This window comes from Ursus americanus, chromosome 18, assembly GCF_024610735.1.
Source record: "Ursus americanus isolate L20-20 chromosome 18, mUrsAme1.1.p, whole genome shotgun sequence".
In the NCBI taxonomy this organism is placed as follows: Eukaryota; Metazoa; Chordata; class Mammalia; order Carnivora; family Ursidae; genus Ursus; species Ursus americanus.
The window spans coordinates 36,852,827-36,875,630 of NC_142144.1; the positions used below are offsets into that span (position 1 = coordinate 36,852,827).

A 22,804-nucleotide genomic window follows, 5' to 3' on the forward strand; every position below is an offset into this window, starting at 1 on the left:
AGGGAAAGAACCCAGGGTTTCTGCACCCTCCCCGACCCCCTACTAGCTTTGTCCTTGGAACCATGTGCCTTCTTTGAAATATACTTGTGCTCATTCTGTTAGGGGCAGTGTTGGAGGATTCTTCTCAGGCCAAGGTGTGTGAAGGAAGAGTCAGGTCAAGTCTTGCTCCTTTCATACTTGAATGCACCAGAGATGGGGCCCACCCAAGCAAGCTGAGGGGAAGATGTGGGGTGGACTTACAGCCGGATCAAGCAGATCTGACATTCATTGTCATACGTGACTCCATCGGTGCCACAGACCAGGTTGGATGTCTGGGAACAGACAGGAGACTCCTCCATGTGCTCACAGATGGGCTGTGAAAGAGAGGAAGGGAGGGAGGGCACTCAGGATTCAGAGGCAGTGAGGAGGGACCCATGGACTTTGCTTGGAGTCAGGGGTCCCAGGGAAGAGCCAGATTCTAGAAGGTCCCAGTGCTGGTCCAGTGGCATGAAACTAACCACTCAGGGCGCCTTGGCATGTTTGCTTAGGTGTGTGTGCATGACTAGGTGTAGGGCTGTGGCTGTGTGCACAAGTGTGATTCTGTGTCTGCTGACCCCAAGTCTGCGGGCATCCAAGTTTATGTCTGTGTCTGTGTCTCTGTGTGTCGGGTGAGTTTATGCCCTCAAGCTCCTAGGGATGGGTTCACACACTTTTCAGAGGGTCTAACTAGAACCTCTGCTGCTGGTCCCCACGAGGACCCCAGGACACAGAACCACCAGCATTCCCAGGGGGCCCCTCCTCACTGAGGCCTCCTTCACTCACCCTGGCTGACATGACCCATCAGGCCCCTGGTACGGGAAGGCTGGAGAAATGGGACAAGGCTTGGGTCTTAAATGAGGCTAGTTTGAAAGAGTTTCAGGGTAGACCTGAGGTCAGGGTAGAAGCTCGGAGCGTGGGATGGGGTGAAAGAGGCAGTCTGGGGTGGCGGTCACAAGACCGAGAGCCTGACTTCTGCGCTGATGAGCTGTGTGAGGTTGTGAGAGCTATCTCCACTCTTGGAGCCTCAGTTTCTTCCTCTGCAAACACTGTAAGTGAATAGTAGTATTCTTCTCACATAGGGTTAATCGAAATCACGTATGTAGAAGTACTTGGCTCTTTGGCACAATAATAGGCCTGGGTCTGATGGGCTGACAGTGGAGATGCTGAGGCTGCTGGATGGGAAGGTGGATTGGGGCCTCCTTGTTCATCTAGGTGGAGGCTGGGTTGAGGGTCTCAGGGAGGCCAGCACCACCACCTCGGGATCCCTGGGGACGTCAGACCCAGGGCCAAGGTGGAACCAGGGTTCAGGGACAACTTGGTGTCTGTCCTCCAGAGTGAAGGGATGGATGACCAATGGGGTGTGGTTGGGGTAGGCTGGCACACACCAGGGGGGCCAGGGTACCTCTGGCCTGAACCCCGTGGCCTGTCCATCTTCACTACACAAAACAGAGAGTGCGCTCAGTCCTGCTGAGCCTCGGCAGGGGATTTTGCTGGAGACCAGGTTGGGGCAGATCTCTCAAGGTCCTGGAAGCCAAGTTTGAGACCTTGGCAAAGGGGCTGGGCCAACTCAGCCTGGAAGGCCTAACCTGGGAAGCATGCAGGCTCAGGAGGCCACCCTAGCCACCTTGGAGCCATCAGAGTTCTTTGAGCGGGAGTATAAATAAGAAAAATGAAAAATGCTAGTTTCTTAGCATGGATGCAGAAGGAAGACTAGGACAGCAGCCCTGGGGCCCAGATTGGAAGGGTCTTCCTTACCATCCTTGGGGAAATCACCTTTGCTGCCTTCACTGGCACTTCTGAAAGGCAAAAACGTAAGAGTTAGGTGATGGTGGCTCTAGGCACAGGTCTGGCGTCTGAGGACTGTTTCAGGAGACCTGTTCCAGCTACTACCCAGTCTGGAATTCCTCAGGAAGAGGTACTGAGTCATCAGACCGTGGGGAATCCCAGAAAGCTGATGTGACCTTGGGTTGCTGGAACAGAGACAGAAAATCTAGAGTTAGGGAGGTGATACTCCAGCCTGATCTTATTAGTCAGATCCCACTGGGATTGTTCTATCCCGTATGATAATGAAAATAATTCAGTTACTATGTACCAGGCATTGAGAACACATGATGCTAACTACTCCTCCCAGCTCCGTCACTGTCTTGTAGCGGAGAAGGAAGGAGGCAGTGGAGGCCGTGCTCTGCTACCCACATCCCACCTGCAGGCAGGACTGAGGCGCTTGTTTCCTCAGCTGCCGGGAGTATTGGCCACTCACAGCGAGTCCCTTCCTAGAAATGACTCTCCGAGAACAGAGTGCCTCACCCATGGTCGCACCTGCTGCCCGGGAACAGGCAATATCCAACGACAGGTGGATGTTGGCAAAATGGCCAGACCCCCTCGTCTCTATGAAGCAATGTGGAAAGGCCACCCCAGCTCCAAAGCTCCCTGCAGGATCGCTGGGGGCTCCTGCTGCAGTGCGTCACAACTGCCCCCATCCCTCGTGGGCAGACCCCCGTGAGCACCCCCAAGACACTGCATGCGACTCTCCATCTGCAGAACTCATCCAACCTATGAAAGAGGCTCGGGAGGTAAAGCCACACAGTTTGTTAAGGGCAGAGCGGGGGTCGCACACAGGTCCGTCACTCCCCAGCCTGGTGCTTTTCATGCACACTGTCGTGCCTCTCAGCCCTTCAAGGTCTGGATGCCCTGCTTGCAGGACATGAACAAACTGATGTGACTGGCGAACACGACGGGTACATGAGGGAACGGAGCCACGGCTAATGCCACGGGTGGAAGGAAAGGTATCTATGTAAATTGGAGAAGGGCAGGATGCTGCCTGAAGTCTCTAAAGGGCTGTCCTGGGGCCGAGGGAGAGATGATCTCTTCTCAACCTCACAAGCCAGAGCCCATTCATGTGAGGAGGCTGCAGGGAGGCAGGTTTGAGTTCCAGAATTTTCTCTCAGTGGAAACTCTGCCTCAGTGAAGGAGGCTGTCTCCAGAAATAGAGAGTTCTCCATCATTGGAGGTGTGCCTGCCACTGTGGTTTTAGCTTTTCCTGGGGCTGCTATTATAAGAGATTTCCAAGGTAGACAGGGAGAAGGAAATTGAGGTGAAGTGACCTTGGTAAACGCTGTTTAAGCATGGCACCGAGGCATGAAGATGCAAATCCAGCCTTGTCACCACACTGCTCAAAACCCTCCCATGATTATGAAACTAGAAAGAAGAAATTATCCAAATGTCCTTCAACAGAATGGGTAAACTATGATACACACGTACACTGGGATACCACTCAGCAGTAAAATGAGCAAACAACGGACATATGCAACAACATGGCTGAATCTCAAAACACACTGAGCAGAAGAAGCCGGACACAAGACGAGAAACTACACGGAAGGGGCACCTTGGGCCAAGGTCAAGGGCAGCCCGGGGATAAATACAGCTTTCTATGTGACATTCTAGAGCAGGCCAAACTAATTTATGGTGGGGAAAAAAAGCAGGGTTGCCTCGAGGGTGGGGTAAGGGAGGGGACTCACCAGCATGAGGGTAGCTTCTGGGGTGTTAGAAATGTTGTGTTTTTTGTTTTGTTTTGTTTTGTTTTAATTTTTATTTTAAGTAGGCTCCACACCCAACATGGGGCTCGAACTTAGAATCCTGAGATCAAGAGTCACATGTACTACCAACCGAGTTAGCCCCAGAAATGTTTTGTATTTTTTTTTAAAGATTTTATTTATTTGTCAGAGAGAGAGAGAGAGCATAAGCAGGGGGAGCGGCAGGCAGAGGAAGAAGCAGGCTCCCTGGAGCCTGATGCGGAATTAGATCCCAGGGTCCTGGGATCATGACCTGAACCGAAGGCAGACGCTTAATCAACTGAGCCACCCAGGCGTCCTGATGTTTTGTATCTTGGTAGGGGTTTGGGTGACACAGGTACATGTCAAAATTCACTGAGTAAGATTCATTGAGCGATAAGATTTATTTCATGGTACATAACTCGTAGGGGACGAAAAAGCAGTACAAAAATATAAAGGCCTTCCATGGCTCCTTGTGATCGCTAAGCTTCTTGGTCTTCTGTTTAGGGATTGAAAACTTCCTTCTGCACTCACTTCCGAGGACACGTCCCCATGTGCCTGTGCCTCAGCTATTCCTGTCTGCTCATTCTTCCAGGACAGGCTCTGCTTCGGCTTATACTGTTTCCATCTGGCTGAAATGTCCTTATCCCCCTTCTACTGATTTTATCTTCATTTCAGGGCTCAGATGCTACTTCCCAGTGAAGCCTTCCCTGATGTCCCCCGGGGTTTCCCGAGCAGACCTGGATTTAGGCTCCAGTTTTTGTCCATTTGGGCTGCTAGAACAAAATACCATAAACTGAGAGTCTTATGGACGACAAACACTGATTTCTCACAGTTCTGGAGGCTGGGAAGTCTGAGGTCATGGCGCTGGCAGATTTGGCGTCTGGTGAGGGCCCTCTTCCTGCTTCAGACCTAGTGCCTACTTACTGTGGCACGTGGTAGAAGGGGCAAGGGAGCTTTGTGGGGTCTCTTTTGTAAGGCACTAATCCCATTCACGAGGGCTGTACCCTCATGACCTAGTTGCCTCCCAAAGGTCCTACCTCCCAAAACCATCACCTTAGGGATTAGGATTTCAACATATGAATTTTGGGGCCACAAACATTCAGGCCACAAACATAACAGCTTCTTTCACACCACCATAGGTTCTCCTCCTCACTGTGTCACTCCTGCCTCCCCTGGACCTGAGTTCCTTGGGGCTCCTATGCTTCTGCCCCCGTGTGCCAATGCCCTCCACACAGTGGGTGTTCAGGAATTGACCAGAGTGCACTGTGGGGAGTTGGAGTGCAAAACCCTGTGGTATCAGAGCTTCTTCCTGGAGGATGTGGCGAGAGATTGCATTTACACTCAGGCTGCCCTTGAACCCCATCCTCACTTGGCCCAGGCAGGAATCTGAAATGGGCACAAGGACTCTCTTCAGGACAGGCCTCCTCAGTATTCCCAATGGGAGAACTGCTCAGGGAATGGATGGCAAGGTGGGAGTAAGCAGGCTCCGGTAGGCCAGAGCCCCCAGACCCATTCTCTGTTGCCCCAGCCCCTAGGACTATGTCCTCAGCTAGGGAAAGGGGAGTAGGGCTGGCCATGAGGTCAGTGGCCTTCCAGGAGGGTCCTAAGTAGTCTCCCTGCTCCCTCCTTTAGTCTGTTCTCAACACAGCAACTAGAGTGATCCTTTTAACACACAACTCTGCTCAAAATTGTTCAGTGTCTCCCATTTTACTCAGAGGGAAAGCCAAGTTCTCACACTGGCCTTCAAGGCCCGACCCAGTATAGTTCCCTCTATTATCTCCTCTCCCACCCTGCCTCTCATTCCCCTCCAGCCACACTGGCCTCCTTGCCATGCCTCAAGCACTCCAGCCATGCTCCTACCTCAGTGCCTTTGCACTGCCTGTCCCCTCTGTCTCCCAGATATCCACACAGCTCTCTCCCTTGCCCCCTTCAAGCCTTGCTGTAGAAGAGAACCCCCTGATTTAACTTGACAGCCCCCTCTTCACCCTGACCAATATTTTTTTCTTTAGCCTTTATCACCTTCTAACATTGCACCTATCTTGTTGTCTGTTCCCTTCCATCCTACCCCATTGGATTTAAGCTCCATCAGGTAGTTCTCTTTCTGTTTGCTCACTGATATGTCTTAAGGGCCCAGAACAATGCCTGATACACGGTCGGTGTGAGACCACAGAGGTGCTCCAGGCCCTGCCTCTGCTCCCACCACCACCAACAGCAAGCCACAGAGAAGCCAGGCTCTCTCCACTCACCCCTGTCCGCAGTGAGGAGGGCGGCCAAGGCCAGGGCGACTACACACAGGTGGACAGCCATGCTGATCCTCGGCTGATGTGGTCCGAGCTAGCTGGGGCCTGGGCTAGGGGAACGATCGGTGCCTGTTTATAGGGCTGATCCCCACCCTTGTCTTATCTAGGGCCAGATGGGAGATTGGGAGCGGCATGCAGAGTTGATACTCCGGTGCGCCGTGGCACCAGAGATGCTAAGCCTATGCTGGCCGAGGGCTGTGCCCAGGCGCTGGCAGATCCGCTGAGTGAGGAAGAGTTGGGACAACCTCCAAAGCTGCTGCCAATCTCAGGGCTGGAGCAAGAGGGCGAGGGAAACTGAAGCAGAAAAACAGACACCAAGTCAGAGAGACAGAAGGAGGAGAGACAGGCAGATCAGAAGGAAAGAGAAACAAAAAGAAAAGCAGCCAGTGAAAGGTGGCAGGAGGCAGAGAAGAGGGGCTGCAGTCACGGTCTCCTTTGCCCGTGTCTCCACCAAGCAACTTTGTGATGGCAGAAAAGACTCCTTCAGGAGGCCTGTTTACCCAGGCACCATGTGGAGCTGGCAGTTCCTTATGTCTGTCCTTTGGCCTCTAGGCATTTTTTAAAAAAAGATTTTATATATTTATTTGACAGAGAGAACACAAGCAAGGGGAGCGTCAGGCAGAGGCAGAGGGAGAAGCAGACACCCCACTGAGTAGGGAGCTCTGTGTGGGACTCGATCCCAGGACCCTCAGGATCACGACCCAAGCCAAAGGCAGACACTTAACCGACAGCCACCCAGGTGACCCAGCAGTTCTGACTCTGTCTCCTTCTTGGGGCTGCTGTGAAGAGGACAGTGGGGACAGCAGATGGGAAAACATTTTGCAGAGGATGAAGTGAGGTGTAAATATAAATAAAAACGGTTCTTTTCATTTCTTTTTTCTTTTCCTACCATGAAAGTGCACAATTGATGGGGGCGGGGGGTGGGGGGAGAAAGGCAAAATAAAACATAAAGATGCCCTCAGGGCACCTGGGTGGCTCAGTTGGTTAGGCATCTGGCTCTTGGTTTTGGCTCAGGTCATGATCTCAGGGTGGTGAGATTGAGCGCCATGTTGGGCTCCTTGCTGGGCATGGAGCCTGCTTGAGGTTCTCTCTCCCCCTCTCCCTCTGACCACCCCCCCCCACCCCTCACACACTCTCTCTCTCTAAAAAATAAAAGGAGAATAAGATGCCCTCATGCTTTGCAATGTATTATATGCCATTTGCATTTTAATGGGTTAAATACAGACAAGATTCTTTTCAAGAAAAATCAGTATCTAAAACTCCCCCATATGGATACAATATATATGAATGAGATATTTGGTTACCTGCTTTCAAAGAATGTCTGATTTATCAACAGAATAATTTTATTTATATATGCATTTCTCTAACTAATTTAGATGAGTCATTTTTAACTCCATGTACAGATTCAATTTCCCTGGGAAGAATTTAAAACTACAGACACTGAGCCTCTTTCTAAAATACATGAATCAAAGTTTTGATGTTTTTTAAAATTCCTTTTATTTTGAAGGATTTCAAGCCTACAGGTAGGTTGTAAGAAAGTTAAATGAGTCAATGGGAAGGGTTCTTATTCGAGAAGAGCCCCTTTGGGCGCTCGAGGCAGCCAGCCAGCCTGTCAGCCCTACAGACTGATAGAGACCGCAGGTCTGCAGCCAAGCCCAGCCTCAGGTCTGTGACTCAGCTTCAAGACCCTCCTGCCCCTCCTCAGGAAACTCACAGGCCCACAGATGCCTCTGAGGCAAGTGGCAGCTGTCCTTGCATTGCTTAGCCAGGCAGAGCAAATATTTAATGATGACTTCCTGCCCTAAAGCAGAAACATGTCATAAAGTGTGGGGAGGTAACTTTAAAGGTCATCTAGGTCCTGTCTACCATCTTCCTCTCAGACCTTACTACAGTAGCCCCACCACAGTCATTCAACCTTAGGGATGAGGCGCTCACTACCTACCAGTTCCACTGTTGAATGGCTTGAAACTGAGTCCTTCCTCATAAAGAGGCCCGCTTCCCCAAGACTCCTTTCTGGGGAGGGGTGGGGTGTTGGTTCCCAGCTCTGTCTCTAGCCTCCTGCACCTGCCTGAAGCCCAGATGAGCACCTCCAGGCTAAGCAGGTCCAGCCCTTTGCCTGCCCCCACCCTTCCGCCTGAGGAAGTTCTTGGGCCTCTCTGCATTTCTCATCTGGTTCCCAGGTCTGTCTGCCTGTGATCCAGGTTAGAGTGAGAAGGGGACAGGGGAAACAAAGGAGTTTGTCACCTCCCTTGTTTTTGGACCTTAGACCTTTATCAATGTGGCAGGAATGTCTGCTGATGGTTCTAGCTGCTTCAAGGGACCAGGCAGCTTGAATTCTATATCCTTTGAAGTTCAGAGTACAATCAAGGGCAGCCCATGGGGCGCCGAACCCACCTGCTATCCTCCCTACCCAAAGTCTCTTTCCTCGGATGAGCACCTCCTAGATTCACTCATAGTGACAAACTTTAAATCTATCCTCCCACCAAAATATGAACCTGACTCCTCTATCCAACTGCTATCGGACAGCACCCTTATGAATGTCAGTGTATCCAAATAAACCTCATTCATTAATCCAGAATCCATTCATTCACTCAACAGGAGTTTAATAAGCAGTTAAGCTCCATGGGTTTGGACGCAGCAGAGTTTAAGTCAGACACAATCCTGTGCTCAAGCAGCCTGTCATTAAGTGGGAGACTGGTACCAAAGGAGCCCCAGAGCTGTATCATCACCCCTGGAGTAAGTCCCACAAGTGGGACACATTCAGTGCTTTGGGAGGATCCGAGAATGACCTATCCTTCCAGAAAGTCAGGGAAGGCCAGGGGCTGAGTGCATGGGGCAGGCTGTAGCTGAGTGGAACAGTGTTGCAGACAGAGGAAACAGAATGTGTGAGGGCCCTGAGGCAGGAAGAAGCTTGGCACATCCAGGAAACAAGAGAGGCCAATGCGACTAAAGTGAGGTCAGCGAGTAGAGAGGGGCATGTGGTGAGTTTGGAACGGTCGGGGAGATCAGATCACTGCTTCCCACCCCACATCCCACCTTCCTTCCAGCAGTGCATTCCAGAAGCTGACTCTGTGACCTTGTTTGTCTTCCCACTGAGTATATAGGTTCTGCTTCCTAAGTAGCTGTTGAATTATGTAAACAAGAGGGAGTGAGTCCTGCAGAGATCTGGGGAAAGGTCTGCCCAAAGGAGGAACTGCAGGGCCAAGCCTCTGGGACAGAAGCAAGCTTAGTGTGCTCAGGAACTATATACCAAGGAGTTCATTGTGGTTAGAGGAGAATGAACATGGAAGTGAGTGGCAGGGGGAAGGGCCAGCTCATACTCAGGTCCCAGCCCAGACCAATTCGTTGGGTCAACTTGAGTGCATCCCTTCCCCTCTTTGGGCTTGTGCGTGTTCTCTGGGAAATGGGCCCACTGACATGTACACCATCAGCCTGACTCCCAGGGAAGCTGCGAGGATCCCGAAGAGGAGAGTGTGGGGTGAGATGTGTGCAGACACTGCGATGCCAAGGAAGCAGCTTGAGTGTGGATTCCTGCAAACAGAGCAGAGGCCAAGTGCTAAAAGCCCTAAGCACCCACACAAGTGGTGGGATCAATACGATAAAGACAGAGATACCCTAAAACTGGGCTCTGGCAGGGGAGCTGATAGTTCCTCCCTGTCTTGCGCCAGGTCCGAGTGAGGGCTGGGACATGTGCACTGGCTGAGCCAACACTTCCCAGCCTCACCCAGCAGCCTTCAGGCTTCCTGCTAAGTCTTGGAACGATGCCCAAGGAATACAGCCCCTCCTTGATGACGACAATGCAGGACCCATTAGATCTGAGTCAGCAGGCCTGCTGATGGGTGGAGGAAACAATGGCCTTGTTTGGTTTAAGGTGGACGAACTGACCTTGAGCAGGTCTTGGGCCTGCCAGATGGCATGGACAACATGGCCAGCTTGCCCGTGGACCACCTTTCCTGGCCCCTCAGCCCACATCCTGCTCCACCTTCCTCCAACCTCAAGTGCCCTCACCCACCCATCTACCTGCGATGAGCAGCCCAGGTATGGACACCCACTCCCGTAAGGCCTGGTCTGGACAAAGCCAGCTCCACAGCCTGTCCTGTCCTGGGCTCCGCAGCCACCCGACTCCATGTCCCAGGTCTGGCCACTTCCCATTCTGCCTGGTCCAAACGGCAGGGCCCCCACAAAATGGTGGTGAAAGGAAAGGGCACCCCTCTACTCCTTTAAAGGAAGATTTCATCTACTTGTTTGGGATCTGACTCCAAGGAGGACTCAGTGATGGCAACAGACTGAAGTCATTCCTTTCTGGGGGCACCTGCCCTACCATTCAATGGATCCTTATTAAGCACCTATTGTTGGGAACGAGTCATTGTGCCAGGTCCTGGGACCACAGAGATGAGGGATAAATGGATCCCTATGCTCAAGAAGTTTGCAGTTCACTAGTAGTGGGGAGGTAGAACGGACACACGGACACTAAGCATTTATAAGTTTATAAAGGTATTTATCAAATGCTGTGGTCAGGGCAGTGATAGAAATGGTGATAGAGATATCCCATGGATCCCTCACTCAATATGTCCAAAAGTCAATTTGCCCTCTCCTCTCCACCCAAAGATGACCTATGTCCCCGTGCCTCCACCTGGGTGGACAGCGCCACTATCATCCGGGTACCCTAGGTAGACCTGGGCATTCCCCTGAACTTGCCCTTACTTCTTCATTCTTACCGATTTCACCTCTTCCCCCCTCTCAGATCTATCACCTCCTCTACATTTCCTCTAACTCATCCTCCAAACTTCTTCCAGGGCCATCTTTCTGAGATGCAAAAATGACCACATGATCGACTGCTTAATATTATTCAATTATTATTAGTCCATTCAATTAATATTATTCAATCTCTATTGACTCAAAGATGAAAACCAAATTCATTGGCATAGCATACACGTTCTCCCATGACTGGGCCTTTGCTGGCCTCTCTAACTTCATGTCTGGCCACTTAACCCTGAACTCCATCAGACAGAACTACCCAGTAGGCTCTTATTCCTCCAAGCCTTGGCTCATGCGGCACCTCTGCTTGGCATGCACCTCTCCACCTCCCTCGGGCTCTCTTCCTGGGTGCTCAGTCCTCCCCAGTTTGGGCCCCTCATCTGTACAGATGTCTATCCCAGCAGCACGTATAAGGTCCCATGGTACTTTCTTATGTGACTATGTCCTGTATTTCCTTACAGAGAGCAGTGGGAGGATGTCCAGTTTACCCCATATCCCCAGTGCTCTCTGCAGGGCCTGGCACCTGTGTGTTGATTATATGAATACATCCAGGCCTGGATGCAACTTCAGGACAGCAAGGAGCCCAGTTCCAGATTCTGTCAGCTAGGCCTGAGGGCTTCAGAGAGCTCTGAGGACTAGGCTGGGCTATGTTGACCCAGTGGGTCCAGCTACTGACTACTGTATGCTGTGTCCATATGGGAACAGAGATGGCACTCTATCCCAAGGACCACATTTTTCTAGTTCTTGGCCCACCTGTCAGGGTCCCCAAGAATTCAGCATCTCCTCCAAGACCTAGATGTGGTGCTTTAGTCCAAAAGCTGTCCCAAACCCATCTGCAGAACTCACAGATAGTGACTCAGTACCTGCCCTCTTTCTCAGTGTATGGAATCCTGGCTTGATTATCATCGACCAGGAAGAATTTTTAGGTCAGTCCTCACTCTAGAAGAGGCCTGGGGTCACAAGAGACCTGGTGTTCCCTGGTCATGTGCCATTCAAGGAGTTCCATTCACAGGCATAGCGCAGAACTCAAGTCTTCTGAGCTTCCATATGAAAGACAAAGGCTCATGAGACCCTCTTCTTCCCATTTCAGAGCTCTGATGGTCTTAGGAAAAAAGACTATTATGCTCAGCAAAATAAGTCAGTTAGAGAAAGACAAATACCATATGATTTCACTCGTATGTGGAATTTAAGAAACAAAACAGACAAACATGGGGGAAGGGAAGGAAAAAATAAAATAAGATGAAAACAAAGAGAGAGGCAAATCATAAGAGACTCAACTATAGGAAACAAACTGAAGGTTGCTGGAGGGGAGGTGAGGGGATGGGGTAACTGGGTGATGGGCATTAAGGAGGGCACTTGATGTAATGAGCACTGGGTGTTATATGCAATTGATGAATCACTAAATTCTACCCCTGAAACTAATAATACACTATATGTTAATTAAATTGAATTTAAAATTTTTAAAAGATTATCCTTGCAAGAGAATGAAACTTGACCACTATCTCACACCATACACAAAAATAAACTCCAAATGGATGAAAGACCTCGATGTGAGACAGGAATCCATCAAAATTCTAGAGGAGAACATAGGCAACAACCTCTACAACATCGGCCAAAGCAACCTTTTTCATGACACATCCCCAAAGGCAAGAGAAACAAAAGATAAAATGAACTTATGGGACTTCATCAAGATTAAAAGTTTCTGCACAGCCAAGGAAACAGTCAGAAAAACTAAGAGGCAGCCCACGGAATGGGAGAATATATTTGCAAATGACACTACAGATAAAGGACTGGTATCCAAGATCTACAAAGAACTTCTCAAACTCAATACACGAGAAACAAATAAACAAATCAAAAAATGGGCAGAAGATATGAACAGACACTTTTCCAATGAAGACATACAAATGGCTAACAGACACATGAAAAAATGTTCAAAATCATTAGCCATCAAGGAAATTCAAATCAAAACCACACTGAGATACCACCTTACGCCAGTTAGAATGGCAAAAATAGACAAGGCAAGAAACAACAATTGTTGGAGAGGATGTGGAGAAAGGGGATCCCTCCTACATTGTTGGTGGGAATGCAAGTTGGTACAGCCACTCTGGAAAACAGTGTGGAGGTCCCTTAAAAAGTTAAAAATTGAGTTACCCTATGACCCAGCCATTGCACTACTGGGTATTTACCCCAAAGATACAGACGTAGTGAAGAGAAGGGCCATATGCACCCCAATGTTCATAGCAGCAATGTCCACAATAGCTAAATTGTGGAAGGAGCCGAGATGCCCTTCAACAGATGACTGGATTAAGAAGTTGTGGTCCATATATACGATGGAATATTACTCAGCTATCAGAAAGAACGAGTTCTCAACATTTGCTACAACATGGACAGCACTGGAGGAGATAATGCTAAGTGAAATAAGTCAAGCAGAGAAAGACAACTATCATATGATTTCTCTCATCTATGGAACATAAGAACTAGGATGATTGGTAGGGGAAGAAAGGGATAAAGAAAGGGGGGGTAATCAGAAGGGGGAATGAAACATGAGAGACTATGGACTATGAGAAACAAACTGAGGACTTCAGAGGGGAGGGGGGTGGGGGAATGGGATAGACCGGTGATGGGTAGTAAGGAGGGCACGTATTGCATGGTGCACTGGGTGTTATACACAACTAATGAATCATCGAGCCTTACATCGGAAACCGGGGATGTGTTGTATGGTGACTAACATAATATAATAAAAAACCATTAAAAAATAATAATAATAAATAAAATTAAAAAAATAAAAGATTATCCTTATTTATTTGACCAAGAGCGTGAGAGGGAGCACAAGCACAGGGGGTGGCAGGCAGAGGGAGAAGGAGAAGCAGGCTCCCAGGGAGCCTGATGCAGGGCTGATCCCAAGACCCTGGGATCATGACCTGGCCTAAGGCAGCTGTTTAACCGACTGAGTCACCAGGCGCCCCACTAAATAGAATTTAAATAAAATAATAATAATAATAATAATAAAAGACTATAGGTTCTTAATATCACATCTCCCCAGACCACTGTTAATTCTGATAGGATCCATGACTTGCAAGCAACAGAAACAGATTCTTGCCACCTTACGCAGAAAATAGGAATTTTCCATAAGGGAAAGTAGTTAACTTATGTTGAACTCCCTCAGGAGCAGATCCTGAGATACTAAATTCCAAGTAGTTTTCCAGGAGGTGATGCTGGGAAGGGCCGGCGGAATCAGTGAGGTGGGGAGAGAAGAGAACCAATAGTGCGCATCACTGAGGTTTATCACTGTGGGAAACCAGGCCTCAGTCCTACCAGAGATGGATGGGACACTGTGTGGAACCCCTTTCAGTTATCCCCACTGAGGGGTGAGGGAGCTGGGGTATATAGCCCCCAAATCCCACTGGTCACTGACTGAGAATGTTAGAGCGAGGTCCTTAAGTCCCTGACACTAAAGGGCTGCCTCTCTCATGTCTCCGAGCTTCCAGAGAAAGCCACAGCCAACGGACTGCAGGGGTTGTGGATGGAAATGCAGGCATGCGCAGGAATGGTTAGCGCCCAGATGTCGGGGGAGCACTGTATAATTCCATGTACACGAAGTTCTACAACAGGCAAAGCGTATTTATAGTGACAGAAACAGATCAGTGGTTGCTTTTCGGGTAAGATGTAGGAAAGGGCAGAGGGAACTTTCTGGAGGGATGGAAATGTTCTCTATATTGTTTAGAGTGATCATGACACTGATGTACACAATTGCCAAAATTAAGGAGTTAAACATTTAATATCTGTACATTTCATAGTAAATAAATTATATCTTTAAAAAACTTTAATTGAAACAGACCCATAAGTACAGAGAACAAACTGATGGTTACCAGAGGGAAGAGGGGTGAGGGAATGGGCAACACGAATGAAGTCAAGTGGGAGATACAGACTTTCAGTTATGGAATGAATAAGTCATATGGACAAAAGGTGTACATACAGGGACACCTGGCTGGCTCAGTCAGTAGAGCATGTGATTCTTGATCTTGGGGTTATGAGTTTGAGCCTCACTTTGGGCGTAGAGTTTACTTAAAAAAAAAAACTTTTAAAAAAGGCATAGCATAGGAAATATAGTCAATAATGTAATAGGGTTGTACGTGACAGATGGTAGCTACACTCGTGAACATAGTATGATGTATAGCATTGTTGAATCACTGTGTTGCACACCTGAAAATAACGTAACACTGTGTGTCAACTACACTTCAATAAAATTTTTAAAAAATATTTTATTTATTTATTTGACAGAGAGAGCAAGAGAGCACAAGCAGGGGGAGCGGGAGAAGCAGACTCTCCGCTGAGCAGGGAGCCCAATGAGGGGCTCGATGCGTTGCTCTATCCTAGGACCCTGGGATCACGACCTGAGCCAAAGACAGGCTTAACTGACTGAGCCACATAGGCTATACTTCAATAAAAATTAAAAAAATAAAGCTACGTTGTGATATCACTACACACTCACCAAGATGGCTAAAACAAAAAAGACAGGCAATATCAAGTATTGGCAAAGATTTGGAGCAAGTGTAATCCTTAAAAAACCCCCAAAAAACAAAAAAACAAAAAACGGAAAAACCAACCTAAATTATGCCTCAACTCTGAATTGCTACCACCAGGTGGCAGTGGTGCCTAATTCCTAAGAGTTCCACTGGTAAAGTTTGTGTAATGACTAAGATTTGCGAATCATTCTATTTGTGAGTGTTCTTGAAAGCATGAGGCATTGTTTTGTGGGCATGTATTTTTAATTTCAATCAATAGTATCCTGCTGGAGATCTCTTTCTGTTCCTTACTCTCCCTTCCCATCCCTTCATTCAGCACTGTGTCTTTATCTACGTTGTGTGTATATCTGGTTCATTGCTCCTTACTGTGATAGAATATTCCAGTGATGGGTGCCTCATTGCATCCAGCACTCCAACCATCACAGATACCTTTGTGATAAAATATCTTCTTACATGTCTCTTCATGCACCTGTGCAAGAATTTCTCTAATTGCATAGCCAGGAGTGGGATCCTTCCCATCTCTACTCATGATATTTATTTATTTGTATCTCTTTATCTCCTCCTACTTAGTAAATTCCCCCAAATTCTTTGTGTTAAAAGAGGTTAATCTGAGCAACAGCCTAAACTTTTAAATTAAGGGAAATATTTGCTATGAGTCATTTGATTTCTATAGCTCCTTGCAAAACATATCCTCTTGTTTGTGATGTGATTTAAGCTTACAAAATAGTATCGTTGACTAAGATTTGGACCACCATATTGATGATCATGGATTTTCCTCTACCAAATAAACTTTCCCCAATTTGCTGTAAAACAGCTGAATTTAAGCAACATCCTAAATTTTAAATTAAAGGTGACATTTCAGAACAACATTTAAAGCAAGGTTTCTCAATGGTGGCACGATGACATTTTGGCCTTCTGTTTCTTTGTTATAAGGAGCTGTCCTGTGCATTAGACGATGTTTAGCACCATCCCTGGTCACTACTCACTAGATGCCAATAGCACTTCTCCCCAGTTGTGATGACCAAAAACATCTCCAGACATTGTCAAATGTCCAATGATGGGGACAAAGTTGCATCTAGTTGAGAACCACTATTTTAAGGTAAATAAACTCTGGGATTCACTTGGGGCCTTTTTCTAGAATCTTCCTTTCTTTTTTTCCAGTTTATTTCAACCCTAATCTCAACTACAGACTTGCTGTATGTGATCCCTTTTAAAACATGCCCTTTGCTTCCTGGCTGCAGTAAAGCTCTTCCCCGAGATACTTACTGGAGTCCTTAGCCTTTTAGGGGACTGAGCTCCAAGCAGTCCTCCAGGTTCTCTTTTCTCTAGATTTCCTGGCCTCCCTCTCAGCCACTCTGGTGCATCAGAGAGGAAGAGGGAGTTCCCCTCCCTGGGAATCCAGAAGAGGAAGGACGGTCTGTGGCTGATAAGACCTTAAAAGTTCGATGACTCAGTTGGCAAGGGGAACAGATACGGGAGTCTCTCTTTTCAGTTCTCAAATCCTCTCTTCTCACGAGGAGCCATTCTCTCTCTAGCTCTCCCATGTAACTTAATTTTTATCTACAATCCTTAGATGAACACCCAGAGTGACGACTGTCCCCTATATTCCTCAGCACACTAGCCCTATAAGATGCGTCTGAGGAAAGTTTTCCGTGGTCAAGTAATGGTAATGCTGCCTACTGGATCCCTCTCTTGGACACTGGCAATGACTATCAGTTTATTAAAGGCTTTGAGAAGCTCTTCAGATGTCTATTTTTTTTTTTTTAAGATTTTGTTTTTAGGGGCACCTGGGTGGCTCAGTCAGTTGAGCATCCAACTCTTGACAAGGCTCAGGTCATGACCTCAAGATCTTTCGATGGACCCTTCATGCGACTCTGTGCTCAGCATGGAGTCTGCTGGAAATTCTCTCTCCCTCTCTCTCTTCCCCTCCCCCCGCTCATGTGCTCTAAATAAATAGATAGATAGATAGATAGATAGATAGATAGATAGATAGATAAGTCAAGGTCTGAGCCAGATGTTGGGGAAAACAATGGATCTTAGTGATTAATTCTGACACTGGAGTTCTGATAATCTTCACAGATCAAGCAATACCTCACTAAGCCCAGAACACGAGACTGGGTCCCTTACATCCTAGCAGTATCAGTAGCTTTTTAGAAAGACAGAATCTTAGGCTCCACCTCAGAGCTACCGAGCCAGGCCTCGTGCTTTAATAAGATCCCCAGATACTTGACTTTTACACTTTACTGTTTGAGAAGTGCTGCCTTAAAATGAGCCCATTTTCGCATAAGAATGTCAACAGAACCAAACTGTATTTCTGAGTGGTACCCTGGCCAAAGGCTGAACTAGTGGTGTCCAGGCCCGGCCAGACAGACTAGGAAAGGAAGACTGGTATGGGCAACGAGTGTCTTCTCTTCTCTCCTTGCCATCAGCTAGCAGTGACTGATTCACCAGGAGAAGCTGCAGGATGTCGCCAGGGAGCAAGAACAGATAATGAGGCCATACCTGTGGTCCTTCCTGCCTAGATGTCTGCACAACTGGGTAGATGTAATGGCCAGGACTGGGAGGAAGGGAATGAGCAGGGTTCAGACGGGGAAGGGATATTTCCTGTTCTCTTCCTAGAGAGACCAGCTCTGCTCTGGACCAGGCAAATGGCCAGCCACGCAGCCCAGTGTTCAGGGCCCTGTGTGGAGAACTTTTAGATTCTTCCTCTTGATCCCCAACACTGGTAGAGAGAGGAGGTACAGTGAGGACTGATGGCAGCCTGACCCATCAGGAAGCAAAGGTGTTCAGGGCAAGTGCACCCAGAGGCTGAGCCAGTCCAGTTTTAGATTCTCTTCCCCTCTTAATAGGTTATACCCTTGCCTGGGCCTGGCCCTGGGCTCTGCAGGCCACAGGGAGAATGCAGGCAGGCTGGGCCTTGGCTAGAGGCCTTGGTGAGGACCTGGGGGAACATTCTTCCCACAGACTTGGCTTTCTATGGGTGGAGGGTGACTAGTCTAGGTGGGAGGGTAACTAAGGGAAGGGAAACTGAAAACCAGAGCTTCAATAACCACAACAAAGGGTGGCAGAACAGGCCATCCAGAAACACGCCACTTTGGTATTTGATTACGCTGACTTGTAGGCATTCGAAAAGCAGCAAATGCAGAGAGTGTCTTTCTCCAATTTCTTATCTGCCTAAACATGGATCCTCCAAAAGGAACTCATTTATCATAGATCCCCTCCCCAGAGGTATCATTCACCAGGGAAAATTGTCTTATTACAGGAGAAGGGAGTAGAAGTCAATACCACACCCAGAAGACAACTTTGTCTCAAACTCTTATACCTCCCATCTATTCTGACGGCTCATTCATCTTTCCTAAAAATCATTTTCTCTCCTCTCAGAGGCCTACATTCTGCCTATTAAGACTGTATTTAATCCTGAATTCTAAACCACCTCAGGGACCTACTTGGTATCTCCCTGCCTGGGTATCGCCCATGTACACATGAGGCATACATGTTAATGTACGGGTTTTTTCCTTGTTAATCTGTCTTTTATTACAGGGGTCTCAGCTAAGAACTCAGAAGGGTAGAGAGAACATTATTTTTCCTCCTCTACAGCTGCAAAACAAAACAAAATATCGGGATACGAGCACAGCCTTTCAGCCTACTTCCCTGCCCTACTCCAGGTCGCATGTGTGATGCATCCTCCAGCAGGGGGTGCCTGTCTGGACCCTTCAGAGAGTCTTCTTGCTATTCTACCCCGATACTCAAAGGTAAGTCCACGGGAATCTGATAGACAGAAATGGGATTTCTAGAAGAAGGAAAGGCCACATGAAGGCCCAAAGGCAGGACCACATTCACCTGGGTGGGAAAAGGGACATCAACTTACATGTCTCTATCCAGTCCTGAGTAAGCTGGCCTACTATGTTTTCCACGTTCCAAGGACGTCATTCGTAGCCTGTACGAGTCACTGGGGGTAGAGTCGCATGTTTGTTCCTCAAGGGCGGGGCTAGTTCACTTACTTCTCAGCAGCCCTCTAGAGGGGGCCCGACCTAGCCCTGACTGGAAGACTAAGAGCTCCCCGGATCTCCACAGCAAGTGCTCAGGACAATTGGATCCACTGTAGCAACCCCATTCCTACACGTAGACCTCATCAGGACAGTCCCTGTCTCACCACCTCCTACTCTTCCCTGGAGAAAGAGTTAACTCAGAGAGTTGTTTGCTGAGGTTCCTGAGACTAATCAGGCCAAGGCATATCTCGAGGCAAATTCTTTGGCTGGGACTTGCCAGGGTCAGTCTGATTTATTTCTAATAGTGGGAGTAGAACATGATGTATGTGTTCTCTTAAAAAACCAAATAAAATTCTGGCTACAAAAGTAATTCATGCTCACTGCAGAAAAATTAGAAAATAAAGAGAAATATAAAGGAAAAAAAGAAATACCAACCCTAATCCCACTTCCTAAAGGCAACCTCTTTACATATTGGTGAATTCCTTACAAGTTTTTTTTCCCTATGCATATATGTGTACATATTTAACATAATTGAGAACAAAATGACTATAAGTGTCATGCCTTACTTTTTCACTTGGCAGTTCATTGTAAGTTCTTACTCATCAAAATGTGCTGTGATTATCATTAATATTCCATCCTATCAATCTATCATTTAGTTAACCATGTCCCTGTAGTGGTGACAGATTTATATCATGCTTCAACTGGGAATGTGCAGAAAAACTGTGATTTCTATATTCTTTAGCTGACCAAGCTCCGGTACAACTTCCCATCCACTTAATAGGGAAAATTAACCATGGGTCTACCAAAGAATATTCTAAGAAATAACTTTTTTTTTGAGAGAGAAATAAAGGGGGGGGAGGTGCAGAGGGAGAGAGAGAATCTTCAGCAGTCTCACGACCCTGAGATCATGACCTGAGCCAAAATCAAGAGTTAGATGCTTAACCCACTGAGCCACCCAGGCTTTTGGCTCCCCACGGTCTGGCTGAAAGGGAGCCAGGGGAATGATCACTCTGACATCTCTCCACCTGCCCTCAGATCTCTCCCCAGTGCCTCGCATTAGCTGACCTGAATTGGAAGGCCGAGGAATAAATATTCCACAGAGGTCAGCCTCCCAGCACACAGAGCAGAAAACGGTGGACAGAAGATTTGAACGGGCAGATGGAAATAACCACCCTATTGGATTTGTGCAGAAGAGGGAAAAGACGAAAAGAAACAAGCACATTAATAATTTTCAAAAAGTATCTATTATTGGACTTTTAAGTTCTCATTTTTGCTTTTATAAATAATGTTATTTCAAAAGGGGACATCTCTCAAACTCGAAATATGCTAATGAAATGAATACATCACGAGAGGAGGTGTAATGTCTCTCAGAGTCAGATTGTCTTAGTTAAGTCTCTTTGGAGCTGAGACAGAGTATCCAGGGCAGGGCTTCCCACCCCCACTCCCAGGGCTGCGACCTAGACCTTGTCAGAGGGGGTGTGGTTCAGTGGACAGTAGAGACGTCACTATGGTGCTGCACTGGCAGAATGTGGTTGGGATGTGTTCACTGGAGTCACTGCTCTACAAAACGGAGCAGAGGAGAGTGCCAGGGAAATCTGCTGGCCTTTAGAAGATGCTGGCCACCATGCACTGCAGGAGCCGATGCTAAAGAAACCACCTGTCTGCAGGAACTTGATGCTGGGGAAGTCACTTGAATTGCAGGAGCTGGATACTGGAGAAGCTCCATGCTGTTGGAGTCGGGTGCCACGGGGCTTGCTGAACAGAGCACACATGAATCGGGAAAGAAAATTCCTCTTACAATATCCCTCCAGTGCCCTCTACTGACAAAGCTTTAGATTTGTCAGCTAGCAAAGAAAAAATGTTGAGATGCTCTACTATATTTTTGTGGAGTAGACAATGAGGGCTAAATATCAGGCCGAGGGGCAATAGATTAATAACTAGCACAATCCCAAGTCTGTATGCCCAGAGAAGGGATGATGATTGTCGAGCTGGTGCCACCCTGGATCAGTCAGTCACTTGTGCCGAGAAGGGAACCACAGTCACAAAAAGAGAAGCCGTGAGCATGGAAAGGCAGGTGCAAGAAAGCAAACCAGTCACGGAGCAGCCTCCGCTCTCCCAGGAAGAGAAACTAGCGTTTCAGTCACTAGAGAAATTGTCTGTCCTATAGATCAGGGACACTTCACCAAGCCTCACCATGGCTTGAAAAATACTCCTCAAGACCACCCATTTCCTTTTATTCAGACATGCAGCTCACCAAGAAATCTTCTGATTTTTCTTACCATCTACCCCAATGTCAGCTCGGGGACAGATCTTGGGCAGTAGATACACATATTCTGCTGTTTGGAAAGGGATCATTCACTGCGATCTGTAGATTGGCCTTCGATGGCTAGATACGCCTTGGGTGGTATTACTGAAAGTCTGTCACCAAGACTCTGCTCTTAGCTGGTGCACACGAAAAGCCAGGTTCTGATCCTGAGAAGCTGAGAACCAAGCTGAGAATTGGGGGACCCAATCAGAGTGCTCTCCTAAAGGACCTGCGGCCTGCACCCCAGACAATTATTGCTGCCAGCGCATCCCCCAAGGAAGAACTCTGCAGAACACATAATTGGGCACAGATAAATAATATTCTATAAATCTCTAACAAACAACCATTCTGTAGTTGCTGGACTTATAGGCATTTTTCAGTCTTTCACTATTACTTATAAGGATGACTATCTTTGTGATTACTATTTGTGATCAGTGTTCTTTTTGCTGTTGTTTTGCTTGTTTTTGCATTTCAAATGGTTCCTTTAGGATCGATGATCAGAATTGGAAATAAATTGATGTCAAATGACATCTTCCTTTGGGGGATGTGTGTGTGTGTGTGTGGAGGGGAAGCATGAACGTTTTATTAGCTCTTAAGACCTCCTGCCCAAGGATTTCAGAAATGTACCAATTACAGTTCCACTTGAGACCATTTCAGGACATCCTGACTCACACAGAGTATTATGGTTTAATGTGTGTGTGTGCGCACGTGCACACATGCCCGTACACATATGAAATCTTGCTTTCTTTACGTTTCCTTAGTTCATATTAATGTTAGATATTCATGCTCACAAGAGATATTCAATCATCTCGCTCTCTTCTGAGAGTTATGTGTTAGATCCTTCACAATCCAGATGAGTTTTATTTCTATCTCTGGGGAGTTTCATGTTCCAAATTCTTAATTCTGTCCTCTTTTAGATGGAGGCGAGCTCTTCTCCCACCTCTAACTCCTTTGGAAATTTCTTTCTGAATTCAAGTGTCTTTGGTGTAGGAGAGCTGGGCTTGGGTGGCCTCGAGCTCTGAAGAGAGTATATGGAGGTCTGAAGCCTGCAAAGGAGGGCGAGTTCCATCCCTGGGTGGAGAGTCTTCAGAGGGAAGGAATTGGTCTGTATATAGTTTTCTCTTCACTCGCCATTTTTAAACACCCCAGAGGGACCCTGGGTGTTTTTCTTCTCCTTATTTGACTCAAATTGAGTCTTTAAATAAACCATACTCCTTGTAGGAGCCGAAGACACATATTTAGAGGAGATGTGTCATTGAAAGTGCTATTTTGAAGTCATGTGGCAAATTATCAGAGCAGAAATCACCTCACCCCCTCTGAGCTCTGTGCCTTCTTTGGCTCCGGGGGTTAGAGAAAA

General features: G+C 47.5%; 1 protein-coding gene across 5 annotated transcripts in view; it reads right to left on the bottom strand.

Moving 5' to 3' along the window:
- SPINK4 (serine peptidase inhibitor Kazal type 4) overlaps positions 1-22,804 on the bottom strand; it is a 67,477-nt gene that overhangs the window by 1,119 nt on the left and 43,554 nt on the right. For 2 of the 5 annotated variants that reach the window (XM_045780764.2, XM_045780763.2), the window contains 2 exons: positions 1,774-1,814; positions 241-353 (listed from right to left, as the gene is read on the bottom strand). In XM_045780764.2, coding sequence (XP_045636720.1) covers positions 241-353; positions 1,774-1,814 — 154 coding nt within the window. The other 3 variants (XM_045780765.2, XR_015727428.1, XR_015727437.1) reach the window with 3 other exon arrangements.